The sequence below is a fragment of the Nelusetta ayraudi genome, unplaced genomic scaffold (assembly GCF_046127955.1).
Source record: "Nelusetta ayraudi isolate G7.1 ecotype Tasmania unplaced genomic scaffold, CSIRO-AGI_Nayr_v1 ptg000075l, whole genome shotgun sequence".
Taxonomy (NCBI): domain Eukaryota; kingdom Metazoa; phylum Chordata; class Actinopteri; order Tetraodontiformes; family Monacanthidae; genus Nelusetta; species Nelusetta ayraudi.
In genome coordinates this window covers 2,350,934-2,365,451 of record NW_027466125.1, presented here as the reverse complement: position 1 = coordinate 2,365,451, position 14,518 = coordinate 2,350,934, and the positions used below count along the sequence as shown (strand labels likewise).

Below are 14,518 nucleotides of genomic sequence, written 5' to 3'. Positions count from 1 at the left end.
AGTAATGCATTTCTGCATTTGGGAGTTTATAGTCAAATAAGTTTCATTTGATGGAAGCGTAAAAAGTAATCACATTCACAGTCAATAGAATGTGCCTCGCCATAACATAATTCAGATATTATTGGCTCTTCCCTCTCTGGCTTTGATGGGGCGAGCGACGGGGGGAAAAAAAAGAAAAAGTTTGGGGTTTGGTTTTTAATATTCCACAGCCGTCCGCTTCCTACACTGCTAATCTAATGATTTCATACTTTAGCTTTTGCCCTGACGCTGCCGCTATCAGCTCCATCTCAGGCATGAGATTAAAGATTTATCTGTATTTACAAAACTTGACATGCGAGGCCATGCCGGCAGAATTACAAGCGACGTGAGGACTTTCATAATAATAATTTTAAAAAAAAATAGGCAGAATGGGAAAAAAAAGTGCATCTATCTCTCCGGCTGTCAAGCGCACTTCCATTTCCCCCCAGCGTGTTTTCTGATGAATCCGTATTGAAAAGTATCGACGCGCGTCAGCGGAGATTAAGATTGTTTGAAGTGCGCATGGATTTCCTTTTTCTTCCTCCGCTGTGTCCGTGCTGGAGTGACCCCCCCCCCCACACACACACACACACACACACACCACCGTGTCAATGGCAGGATGCAGATATTGATATTCAATATATCCGAGCGCCGGGGTCGCGCGCTGGCTGTCTTAAGAGGTGCAACAAACGCAGGGACAGTAATAAAATGACCGCCACCTGCTTCCCTGAACTTTCTGGCCCGTATCTTCTCCCAGGAGGAGAAACACGGCATGCATGCGCAAAAAAAAAAAAGAAAAAGAAGAACACAATGAAGTCAACTTTAACACGGGCTAGCTCGCCGCCGCCACGCGCACCGAAACGAAACACCCGCCACATCTCGGCGCCGTGCGCGCACTTCCAGGTAAACGCAGCCCCCGGGCCATCGTCTCCGACCTCCTGGAGAGCAGGAACTCTCATTTTCTTCCCTCCTCTTGGGAAATTTTGCCCTCTGATATGAATTTTTTTTTTCTCCCACCCCGAGCTTCCTGGGCGACGCTCCTGGATATTGTCTGAGAGGATCAAAGGGAGAGGGCTGAGGTAGGAACAGAGAGGCGCTTTTAAAGAGCTCCGAACAAAGAGGCGAGGGCGCTTCCGCGTGTCTCCGCAAAAAAAAAAAAAAAAAAAAAAAAGCCAATTTCTGCAGCGGGATTTTCTCAGAACATCTTTGCTCCAGTTCGCCCTCGTCGGTGCGGTTAAAGAACACAATAAGACTCAACCCAGGGCCTGGAGAAAATGTGAAAATGCCCGCCTGGGTTTGGCAACTGTGGTATGTTAGTGTGTATGTGTGTGGGCACACACCACACACCACACACACACACACGTGCGTCGCCTTCATCTCCTGCCTGTTCACAGTTGAACTGCCGCTGACCTGTGAGCTCTGTGAGCTCGGCTGCCCGCTTCATGCGCAGCTCGGCTGGTGTCCCCCGTGTGACTCGCGGCCCCCAGTAGCTGCTCCCAGAGAGGAAGTTAACGCAGGCCGTGAATACGGGATGTCATCTATCTCTCCAGCCAAGCGCGGCCACTGGGCCGTATGAAAGGTGGCCGGAAAGAAAGACAGATTAAAGATGCCCAGAGAAGATTTATATACATAAAAATGGTTGTAAAAGGAGTGGAATTAAACAAAAAAAACACACAAACATAGTTGGGCTGGGCGCGTGTTTATTTGAAAAAGAAAAACGTATTTCAGTTTCATTAGAACGTTACAAGGGACTTAATTGCACCTGAACAATCTCCAGAGCACTTTAAACTATTTTACTGTCTGTCACTCTCACATATTTAAAGTTCCCTCTTTATTGTTCTGCCAGACGTATTTTTCTGCAGCAGAAGCACTTTTAATACGTTGCTTGGGGAGTCGAAATTTTTTTTTTTTATGGATTGGAACATTTTATTATATTAAAAACAACCTTATCAGTTGTCCAATAATTAAATCACATTTTCCATATTAAAAAAAAAAAGGCTCCAATAAGTCCCGTGTACGGAATCTAATTTAAAAACTCAGACAGCCCATCAGGCGCCTGCCCCCCCCCACCTCAACCCTCCTGAGTCATCCGTCTTCAGGCTTGAATATAAGGCCGAATGTCTGAAGAAGATGGATGTGTTCTGTCCGCGTGTGGGAGCCGATGGACGGAGCAGGAGTCCGGCGGTGCAGCCCGGTGTCCAATGACACTGTCATTCCGCTGTCTGGCCCCACTTTAATGGCCTGTCCTCGGAGGGCTCTTTAGAGACCACCGGGCCCATCAGCAGCCTGCGACCTCACAGCCTCGGCTGCGCGGACAAGGGGGAGGCTGCCACGGCGCGCCACCCGGGCATCTGCCTGGACTCGCCGCGGCCCCCGTGTTAACCCCCCGGGGACTGGGCAGACACGTTCCTTCTATACAGGCACGACCCCTCACTTCCTGCCGCGCTGCTGCACACCGCTGCATTTGATCCACCTTCACTTTTCCCTGTGCCGGGTGAAGGGCCGAGTGTTAAACTTAGCAGCACCCACTGGTTCCGGTCAACACGGTCAACACTCCGGTCCAATCGAGTGTTGAAAAACGAATCAGGTGCCAAATTCCGATACATTCAAGAAAGTAAACCTTAGCGTCTGCGAGCCAATCATCATTTGGCACCAAGATCTAACGTGGCTGGCAATTGGCTTTCATATTTTAGCGGTTTGAACTACAGACACTTGAGCAAACTTCTGTTTACCTTCGAGTGAAACATCCTGCCAAAGATTCCAAAGAGGCTCCATTTCATTAAGTTGGATCGAAAATGAAGCAAAATGAAGCAACATTTGTGCCAAGGATGTAGTGGTACAGGCCGGTAACACAGCAAACTGGATTTGGAGAAAATCCTGTTTTGAATCAGCAGTAAATTGGAGAAAATATGCTGTGATGTCTTTTTGTTGTTCTTCAAACATCTGTTATCAAAAAAATATAGATTTTTCTGCGACCAGTATCAAAACCAATGTATCGAAATTTGCCCCGTGTCAAAATCTTTTGAATGGAAGCCAGCCCTAGTTGGGCGGTCTTTGGCTACTTAAACATACTTCAAATAGTAAAGCAGTCTGCAGGTTCTCAGTCCTCCACATCACTGTAGCCTCCAGTTGTAGGCTGCTGGTCGTTCAGGAGTCCCATTTAGATATTGATCCTATTGTTTCATATCTGAAGAAGACTTTCAGATGAAGGGCCGAAATCCTCAAGCAACCAGAAACATAAGTTCAGTTGCCTGAAAGCCAGCCCTCAGACATTCTTTAGGCCACTTTTTTTTTTTTAAGTAAACCTCTGTGTCACATTCAAAGCCATCCAATCACATTATGCTGAAACAGGCAGAGGCTCCTTTCATTGCAGCCCTGGCTTCACGTGGGCATTACCGTGGATCCGCGGGACGCAGAAACACACGGCGGCATCTCGCTCAAACCAGTCGGGAGTTGAATGAAAGCACCTTTTAGCCTTCAGTCTGTGGTTCCTTTCTTCTCCTCGCTTCATTTCTTTTTAACGTGAAGTTGCCATCCAGTCCCGGCCAAACAGCCGGGTCTCTGGCTCGCCTCATGCATTTCCCCTTCATCATTTTTCCCGACGCGATGCTTCTCAGCTGCCTCCTGCGTTTGCCACAAATCAAATGGACAGCGAACGGTCCTGTTTTTGCACTGGGATGGGCCGTGGGCCGCTTCAGATCAGAGCTCGGCGGACGAATGTGGCTTGAACCTCAGTGGCTCCTCTGCATTGTTAAAAAAATGTAATAAAATGAAAACCTCCACAATAATGGTCCATCATTAAACCTGTTGTTCCCAGGCTCGTAATTGGAACATACTCTTGTTTCGCCTCAATTATAACTTGATGCGAGTCCAAATAGAGTCCCTGATCTGTGACAACTGCAAAACCACGCCCATTTGAGGGGTGGTGGTGGTGGGCTTTATCCACAATGCTCCCACAGCAAATGATAGCCCAGATCCACCGTTAGCCCCGGAGTATTTTAGAAAAATACACACACACGCAGACGGAAAGGAAAATAATGACTATGATTCCCCACCGTGGACATTCTTGGATTTCTCACACCGGCAGCCTTTGTTCATGCAGCCGCGGCGAGCCGGAGCTACATGTAATTGCCTGCCCAGGTTTTCGCCTTTCCAAAAAAAATCTCGCAGTATCCTTCGAGCCGCCAACATTTCTGCCGCTTCCTCGCGCAGCCTCCAACCCTCACCCCTCATTATCCCGACGCGCCGTGAACGAAATGCAACCTTGATTAATTGCCCTTCAGCTCGACTTCCTATCATCATCTGCCATCTTACGCCCACCCACCTCTCCCTTGCTTTTCTTTTTCATTACAAAAATGAACCTTAACTTCACTTAACTAATAGAGCGGTTGAACTTAAGTAGTCGCTTTGATGAGTCAAAAAAAGGAATAAGGTAAGTCATTGATCCTCCGCTGCCAGGGCTTTCTCATTCCCTTTCATATCTGCTGCTGCTTTGCATCACAGTAGCTGCTCACAGTGCTGCAGCCAAGGGCTTCTCTCTTCTCCAGCTGACAGACAGACAGACAGACAGACAGACAGACAGACAGACAGACGGGGAGACGTGCTGGGTAAGAGCTCGCAATTTAGAATTTGTCAGCTGAATGTTCTAGACTTTAGACTCGGCTTTAGCAACCTGCACGCTGGACATGCTGATGTTTTGCATTTGTGATTTGAAAAACTTCATTTAGTTTTCATTATGGAACACAAGCACGCAGGAATCTCGTTCTGTCCTGAATTGAAGCTTCCTGGTTAAGTGAGGCGTGGCCTGCATCGACTGACTCTCCTGCTCCGAATTCTGCATTTAAAAAAAAAAAAAGAAGAAAAGAAAAGTAGCAGGAGAGGTGGTCGCCTCGAAAAAATCTCGCACCTTGGGGGGCCCTTTAAATGAGTTCCAGTCAGCCGTATGTCCAAATTCCTCAGAGTGGGGATTTGCATAAATAGAATCAGAATAAGGTGGTGGTGGATGCCAGATAGCCGGGAAGAGATGATGTCTGCGCTGCGTTCAGCTAATTGCCGGAGCGTTGAGCCACTGTCCCAGATAGACCCAGAGTCCAACTTTGATTGTTTCCCAACTCGTACTTCTAATCTAATTTAGCATGAGAGGAAAACAGAAAGAAGGCCCCCTCTTCCTCCCTGTGCCCCCGGGACTGTGGCAGGCAGGTAGTTTGTGGGACGCGTAATGCAGAACAGCACTTATCGCAAGATTAGGGGCAGCAATTAATTGTCTCCGCCGCCGAGGACTGATTGTCCTATCGTAGTTTCGCAGCCGTAAACTATATGGCTTCTCCGCGCTGCGGTGCACGGGTGCCGTCGATTAGCTTGCGTGTATTTAAAGGGTTTGGAAGGATGACGGCTTCTCCCACCACCCGAAAGCATTTCTGTCATGTCTTTTCAGCCTGACAAAATAAAGGACAAAATGTGTGAAGGAATGAATTGTGAATTGTATTTTTCTGCTCCAAGGCAAAAAAAAAAAAAAAAAAAGTTATTCTCAAACTGCATTCTGAGCCAGACTGGTGTTCCATCCCAAGGCCAGAGAAAACTGAACAAGGAAGAGAAGTAAACAAACGAGTGGCTAGTAAAATCTTGTACATCAATTTTTACTAGTTTATTTAATTAGTATGATCTTTTTTTGACATGATTGCCAGTTAGATTACTTAGACACACACATGTTCAATAAGGGAGAACTATTAAAGGGGAATGACATTGGAGGTAAATAGTACCTTTCAAATCCAGGCTGGATTTTGAATGTTAAAAAAAAAAAAATCCACTTGCATAAAGAAAATCTGTCAGCTATTGTTTGTGAAATGTCCTTAAAACACATTTTCGAGGCAGCAACGTGTTGCCTTGTGACCGAGAGCACGTTTTCTTTCCACGTGCTAAATCATGCTAAGTGGCACTGATGGTTTTTCTAGTGCAACAACTGCACCTATTGTCATTGTTGTTAATTGAAAGCAACGTAGCCGTGTAATGGGAACAGGAAGTGGAACTTGAATCATGCTTCCCTGTTCTGTGACCACAGGAGAAGGTTCAGTTCAGTGTAGTCTGCTATTATAAGGGTTCTGATTCTGGTTAATGCACCATGCTCGTGCTTCATCATGATCATGTAATCACTGCCTTCCATCTGTCTGTCAATTTGTGGGAGTCCTGGGGTAGTAGTATTAGTAGTATTATTACACTTGCAGCTCAGCAACATGTGGCCTTTCATTGCAAAATAAAGGTTTCCGGTGGCTTTTGTGCAAAGTATGTTTTTCTCCAAGTTGACACAACTTTTTGTGTGTGTGTGTCACAGTTTCTGCTGTGCAGCTCCAAGGTTTACAGAAAACGCACCTGCTGCGGCCTCACTTAAAGCACTTTAAGGCAACTCAGAAGTGCTCGCCATTGACCGCTGTGATAAAATGTAGCTTTTAAGCTTCATGGTGCCTCTCCTTGGCTGACGTCTGCGCTAAGTAGCCGCCGCTCTCTGGAGTTGACTAAATTAGCGCTCGCCGGTGAGAGAAATTCGAGGTTTTCTTTCAGGCTGCCTCCGTTGTGAAATTAAGACCCATTGTTTTCTAAATGAAGCTAATCAGACGGCCTAGCTGCTAGCTAATGCTTAGCTCAATAGGAAAGGGGGGAAAAGAGCTCGACTAAAGGTTGATCTGTGCAACTCTGTCTCTGTCTCTCTCTTGCCTCCCGCAGACACTTCCTGTTCAAGCAGGGCTCCGGTTCATCGGCCCTGTTGTCGGGGGCGGGCCAGGGTTACCCCCTCACATCTGGCACGGTGTACTCCCCTCCGCCGCGGCCCCTCCCCCGCAGCAGCGTGACCAGACCACTGTTTACCTTCAACAAGCCCCACCGCTGCTGCAACTGGAAGTGCACGGCCCTGTCCGCCTCGCTGCTCACGCTCACGCTGGCCCTGCTGCTCACATACGTCATCGGTGAGTGGCACCGCACGTCTATACGGCTGGCCGGTCTGTCATAGTGCCAGCGTTTAGGTCTGGGGGGCGGACGTGTCTAAAGACGACTCGCACACACACACACACGGTTGCCAGAGAGAGCAGGAAATTGGAAGACTTGTCAAAAGACTGTCTAGTTAATTCAGGAAAGGATCAATACAGACCTAAAAAAAATACCTCAGGCAGTTTGTAGTGTGTGTGTGTGTGTGTGTGTGTGTGTGTGTGTTTATTAATATGCATAAAATGTTGCAGCTCCAAGGGGTGTACGAACAGAAGAAGGTAGGTGAGGAACAGAGCGGGAGGATCGATGGGGTTCAGAGCAGGTCCGCCCGCTGAAAAGCCTTTTACTCTTACTTTGAAAGAGCCGCCTTTAAAAAAATAAAAAAATAAAAAAATAAAAAATAAAATACCGCAGGCAGCAGCAGCAGCACGTCCCACATGTGACCCACTGTGGGATACTCTGAATTGTAGATGAGCCGTCCTCCACTAAAGTGGTAATTATTCCGTGATGAATACACAAACATACACTAAGTACAAACTAATGTACACACACACACGCACGTTAGAGAACACACAACCCTTATTACCTTTTGTATTTGCCGACCTGCTGAATTACATCACATTAATCAGCGCCGGCGCTTATCGGCTTTGCTCATCGTCGTCTTTAATGTTTAAACAGTTTTTGTTGAATATTTGATATTTCCTTTAAGGTAATGTCTTGCTATGTTACCATCTGTCTCGCTGGCGGTACCTCCGCAGCACTTTGCTGCACTATACCCCTGTGCACCAGCGCCGGCTCTGAATATTGTAGGACAACCGCCGATGTCCTCCTTTTTTTTTTTTGTTATATTATGCAAAATTCACATGATAAGAGTCTACCTTTTGCTTCTTTTGCTTGCTCCAGCCCTCAGTGAGTGTGTGCAGTTGCGCACTTTGGCTACTCGGTGCACAGGTTCGTCTCGGCCCTCAGAGAACCGTCTTGTTTTCATCTTCCAAAACTAAAAGGAGACCATAAACATGGGTTTTTAGCACGTGGCTGCAAACACAGGGTTAACTATTTATGAAGATCCATAGCGTTTGATGGATATAATGGTGCAAGGCTACTCCACTGATTGTCAGGGGTTAAAAATAAAGATGAGAAAACGGTTGTATCATGGGACCTTCAAAGAACAAAAGGTTTCCAAAGCCTGACCTTCGGTCTGGGAAACACCAAATCTATTGATTGATCCCTTCTGACTGCACCAGATCCCTATCTTTACTTTTTATTCCCCCCCCCCCCCCCCCGCCTCCAACCTTCCGCTCCCCTACCAACCTGCTTGGCCCTCAGCCCCCTTTTGCAGATATTGCAATCCTGTACCCATCCGGTTCATTTGCCTCCTGCGGCGGTGCTCAAGGTCATGCCGGAGCAAAGGGTGGGCGGGGGTGGTGGGTTTTGTTTTTTTTTTTGCATTAATCACATGCACACACATTTGCAGAAATGCGTGCACGTCGCACACATCGACAGACGTGACGACACACACGCACACACGCCCGCTTTGGCAAATCCATGCAGATTAATCCCCAGGCTGAACCATGCTATTCCATTAATGTCTCGGCCCCGGTAATTAGTGCATTAGTGAGAAGTGTGAGGGATGACTCGGAGACGACATCACCTTTTAATTGGTGTCATGCTCCGCTCCTGCCGCCTGCCGCTGATTGATCTGAATGTTGACATCGCCATGGCGACGGCGCCGAGATGGATGGGTGAGGCGGGCAGCATGCCGTGTTCCCGGGCCTGTAAATCAAAGATATTCAAAAAGGCAAGATTAAAAAGAAGTCGCCGACCCGACGTCTCCGTCTTTGGGGAAAGGGGGTTGAGACACGGAGCCCCCCCCCCCGGTGATTAGCCTCTCCTCATTACATAATGATTCAGTCATTTTAGGAATTAATTAGCAGACACTGACACTAAGAGACCCTCGAGCCCCCGCCCCCAACGCACAGATTCTTCTTTTTTTTTTTTTTCTAATCTTCATCAAATAATAGCCATGTTGACTTTTGCCATATTTATTCATGTTGAGTCGCTCCCTCATTTAATCAGGTTCTTATGCGAGGATTAATTCTTATTATCATTAATAATAAAATAAAAAACAGAAAATGCCTCACAGTGTTAAAAATATGATAATGAATTATCTTTTATTCCAGTGTAATCAGCCCCTGCAGGGCTGTTGCACTATACTTGGCAGTTGGACAGTTGTTTTTTGCATTTCTTTTTTCCTCATGCAGATAAGATGCCAGTGCCTACCACCATTCTTGAATTACTTGATTACAAAGAGCCAAATGGTTCCCGTGTTATTATAATTCATTATTTTTTTTTGCCACAAAATATTCAGTGAAATAGCTTTTTGGAATCTGGTTGAATTCAAGATTATTACTAAAGATTATTCTCAAGGATTCCTTGAGTAGAAACTGCTGGCCGTTCTGACATTTTCCTGGCAAACTCTCTAATTGAGAAGTCAAAGAGGCAAATAGATGGAGTGAAAGAATGTTTATGTATTTGGCACGATGCCCCCTCCGGTACATAAAGACAACAGAGACGTCTTCCTGGCGGCCCTGCCAAGCGGTGGTAAGCCGACCTATCAGATTCTTGGAAACGCTTCTCGCTCAAAATCACTCTCACGCAGCTGTTACATTTGGCCAAATCTTCATTTCTCTCTTTTTTTTTCCCCATGATGCTTGGCCAAACTTTAAACCACCCGCTGCCGTCACCCACGGTTCAGCACCAAAGCGAGCTGGTAACTGATCTCGCAGGCTAAATGAAGGCCAGGGGGTGGTGGCTGCTACTGCTGCTACTGCTGCTACTGCTGCTACTGCTGCTACTGCTGCAAAAAAAGAAAACAAATCGCTTGCAGCGAATCGTCGACGCGAGACGCAATTCTGTTCGTAATTCAACCACATCCGAGGTTTTTTTTTTTTCTGGCAAACCATCATCTTTATAATCCGGAAACCATTTGCTTCCAAGTTGACCTCAAATCGTTTCCGGCCTGTGAAGATTTCTTCTTCTTCTTTCTGTTTTTCCCCTTCCTTCCCATGCGCCGTGCTCGCCTTGTTTATTAATTTGGGGGATAGTAACCCGGCGCGCGATGCGGCAATAACGCTACGTCTCAATTTAAGGTTTCCAATTAGCGGCAACAATAGGACTGATGCATGATTGCCGCGATAATGTTTCGCCTAAGTGATTGCAGCGTGTGGCCCCCCTGTTGTGATTAGCTAAGGCAGTCCCACGCTCTGTCTCTGCTGCCCTCTCCTCCCCTCTCCTCCCCCATCCTCCCCCATCCTCGGTGTCCCACGGTGACGCAGGGGCTGCGAATAGCTTTGTTAATTTGTTTATCTCCCGACTTGCCCCGCCCCCCCCCCTCCCCTCCGTCTCCCCCTCCAGCGGTCGCAGCTTGTTATTAAGCGCAACATGGCCATCAGATATGAGAGGCAAAGCATAATGATAGTGAACGGGGCATTTAAGGAGAGATGGAGGACAGATTAATATTGCATTTTGTAAACTTGAAGAATGTTGCTGCTGCTGCAGCTGACAGCACCGCCGGTCGCTAATTAGCGATGGAGCCACGTTCACATTTTCTCGCACTGTCAATTTTTTTTTTTTTTTTTTTTTTAAATGTGGAGATCGTGGATGTATAATCTTCTCTGTGCCTGTTTTTATACAATCCCGAGTCGTTGAGGGGAGGGGTAGAGGGTGTTACGTGTCAGTTTGCGAGAGATAATCATCTCTATGGCAACAGGGAGAAGCCGTCGGAGCGGACGGCGAAATAAGCGAGTCAGCAGCGCCCCGCAATCAAATAATCACCCTCCAAATCGCGTTTCAGTCGGCGGCGGCAGACAGCCGCTCACTTAGAGGCGGGGTCTTTCTTTATGACGCCGCCACCGCCGCCGTGCAATACGGCTCTGCTTCAGGGCTCCTGGCGGTTCCATAAACAGCCAAATGACTCATTAGTGGCTTTAAGTTCATTACTTTAAACGCCTCTCTTCCGGAGGTGGAACGGCTCCCCGCAGTTTGCCGGCAATTTAAAGCATCTGCCTTCGACGCAGGGCGTTGGCGCCAGGGGTCAAGTCGAGTGCGGGGGGGGGGGGGTCCAATCATTCATTCATTTATTTGTTTATTTATCTATTGTTGTCTTGACATGATCATCCCCCCCCCCCCGATGAGCCCTTAACCGCCACAACATTAATCTTTGCTTTGTAAAAGGGGTCGCAAAAAACGTGAGCGATGCAGCAGCCGGCCAGTGCCAATTTGGTGGTTTGGCTGGAAAAAAAAACCCAGCAACAAATGACTTTCATTTTGTCGATTATGAGGCCGGAACACTGATTTATTTGTCAATAACTCTTTAAACGTGTGTATGCGTGTGTGTTGCCAATTTAAAGGCTAAAAGAGCAGCTGTCTCGACCTTCTATTGCTACTGTGTTACGCCGCGGTCAATCAAACGTTTTTGGGTTTTTTTTGGTCCCCACTTGAGATGTTTTTTTAATATTCCAGACAATTAAGGGAGATCTACTTATAGCAAACCCTCCGCTCTCTGCGGTGGCTAAAAGTGACCGCGGAGTCTCAAAGTCTCGGCTGACTGATACGGATTTCTCCTCCAAACGTCCTCAGCAGCCCCGTCTTGTCGCGGCGCCAGACTGATTACGGCTTATCATAAATTAAGTGCTTGTATGTTGTTGGCCACCTTGGCTAACAACTTAAAATATTACAACCCGGGAGCTTAGCGGCAAATTATGCCAACTCATGCATAATGCCAAGAAGATAATGGGTCCACTGACGCACACGCCGGAGCATTATTAAGCAAGATTTGTTGTTGTTGTTGTTGTTGTTGTTGTTGTTGTTGTTGTGGGTTTTTTTTTTTTTTTTTTTTTTTTAACTATTGAAGCAGCATAACTATATGAAGACTGTTATGCTGCATTGAGAGTGCAGTCTGGCAAATGTCAGTGCTGGATGTAATTTTTTTTAGTGGACGAGAGAAGGAAATATTCTAACTTTCACTGTCAAAGCACACCGTGTTGAAAGAAGCTGCAGCTAGCTAACAACATGAGCACCACTGGGAATAGAAAGAAAGATCGTTCGTGAAAAGACAGTGTGGATAAACAACAGCGATGAACTTCTGCTCCGAGTTACTTTCGAACGTTTAAGCTACGCTATCAGCCTCACCTCCCGCCATGCTAGTGCTACACGTGTGAGCTGCCGGCTGCCATTTTTTTTGACGATATATCGCCGACGATAACATATCGACCATCCCTAGTCAAGAGGCTACGGAATTCACCACAGGAAGTGACGTAACGGCAGAACAGAAAACAGCAGCTGATATTGAAAATTAAACCCTGGTGATTTCCAGCGCCCGCTATCTTTTGAATGTAATGTCCAGTCTTAAATGCAACATGTAGAGGTAAGATTTCATAGCCAAGGCCTATATGTGTAGTTCCATTATTAAAAACAGATAATACTATTACTAATACTACTAGATAAGACATACTTTATTATTTTATTTTATTCGGCACTGTGTTTAAAATATACACGTGTTGAATTAATATTTATCATATTGTGTGTAAGAGGTGGTCTTCAAAGAGATTTTACAGTAGGATTGTATATCTAGCAACAGACTTTACTTAGTCACAGCAGTTAAACTGAAACGACTACATTTTGTTATATCAGAAAGAGAATCATGCTGTCAGAACAGATTAAACTCTCCAGCAAACTCACAAACTCATCTCTTCATCAGTGCATTCGACCAAAAAACATGTATTTGATTGTTGTGGAAACACCCAGAGGCGCCACTAAAGGATGTTTTGCTTATTTTTCATCCTTATTACTATAACATCAATCTCCCTGCTAAAAACATTCTGTCGATTTCGTGACCGTGGGAGGAGGCCGAGACGGAATCGACCCCCCTGCTAGTTCCTTCGCCCTCAGCAAGATGCCGTCCACACCATCGCCGACGTTTATTTTATTTTCATGTTTCGTTTATGCTGCCAAAAAAATAAAAAATACTTAAATGTGACGTCCACCTTATGAATTAACACCTTAACCCCCAAATTGAAAAGCCGCTGACGATAAACAGGGAAAATTACTGCTTGAGTCAACAGCAAACCAGTTGACCGCTCGCGGCTCAGTGACTCACTGAGTCAGTTGCGCTGTAGCGGAATGCCACCTCGTCCACAGGTGGTTGCTGCTTTCTCCTGAGTCAGCGTTGGTCCTCTTCCTTCTCCTTCTCCTCCTCCTCCTCCTTCTCCTCCTCTCCCTCCTCTCCCTCCGTCAACGAGGGCAACCGCCGGCCGCTTTACGTTTTGGAGTGACGACCTCTTCACGTTAGCGGCCGATTAGCGACTCGTTTTGCGCTCCACAAATTGTTCCCTCCTTTAATGTGACTCAGTAGCTGTTGATAATCGGCTCCAAAAATTTGACCTTTGGCTTTGATCTATTACATATACATATATGTATGTATGTAAGTATGTATGTATGTATACATACAGTATATGTGTATACATATATGTGTATATATGTATGTATGTAAATATATGTGTATGTATATATATATATATATATATATATATACATACATCTATGTATATATATTTGTGTATATATATAAATATATACATACATCTATGTATATATGTATATATTATGTTTGTTGCGTTCTTTCTTTTGTTCTACTTTCTTCTCGAAAGCTACATTTTGAACAGAAGCTTGATAATTAAGCTTTGATGTTGTTATTGCTTTTACTTTTTTATTGTGTAAGATGCACTGGCTTAATGCTATAGCAAAGTGCCCTTTTTTTAAAATATATATCTATATATATATATCTAACGGTTAGAGGCAGAAAGAAACAAACGATGCATCTGAAAGCCTCGTGCACGCCCGCTGGCTGGCTGGCTGGCTGGCGTCGGCTCCTTTGAGCCGCCCTGCTTCACGCCTCATTGGGGTCCGTATTGATTGGTCCCACTTTCTCTTTGTTTTCCCCGCCCGCTCGCTCCCTACATATATATATATATATATATATTTTTTTTTTCCAGTCGCTTGACGCACGTCTTAGGAAACCCGCTGGCCTTTGCTAAAACCTGCTCTAACAGCAGCGGCGGCCAGTAGCAAACGCACAAAACCTTGGGTGATATTGCTTTAAATGGCCAGACGCTCTACAGTGTGTACGCTGTGAATGGTGAGAGAGGACCTTTTGGTGAAATGTCTCCAGAAGGTCAGCCAGGCTGCGCTCAAAACGGCCTCAATAGCTCCGATAGTTCACCAAACAAGTATCGAGCTCAGCACACACACACACACACACACACACACACGGTTCAACACTTGTTCTTCTCTCTTTCAATCCGACATGTGATGCCGAGACACGCGGACACACACTGGCAACGATGGTGACACACACACACACACACACACCCACGTGCCACTTTGTGAGTCGCTGTTTTGCCCGCAAGTGTGTGTGTGTGTGTGTGTGTGTGTGTGTGTGTGTGTGTGTGTGTGTGATCACCGATGT

At 46.1% G+C, this 14,518-nt stretch overlaps 2 protein-coding genes across 2 annotated transcripts in view; both read left to right on the top strand.

Annotated features, from left to right (window-relative positions):
- The window catches only part of tenm1 (teneurin transmembrane protein 1), a 196,597-nt gene that overhangs the window by 64,750 nt on the left and 117,329 nt on the right, over positions 1–14,518 (top strand). The window contains exon 5 of the mRNA XM_076043360.1: positions 6,736–6,974. Within this exon, the coding sequence (XP_075899475.1) occupies positions 6,736–6,974 (239 nt within the window). The remainder of the gene's footprint in view (positions 1–6,735; positions 6,975–14,518) is intronic.
- Positions 1–14,518, top strand: part of asb12a (ankyrin repeat and SOCS box-containing 12a) — a 321,968-nt gene that overhangs the window by 213,026 nt on the left and 94,424 nt on the right. The gene's annotated exons all lie outside the window — the stretch shown is intronic.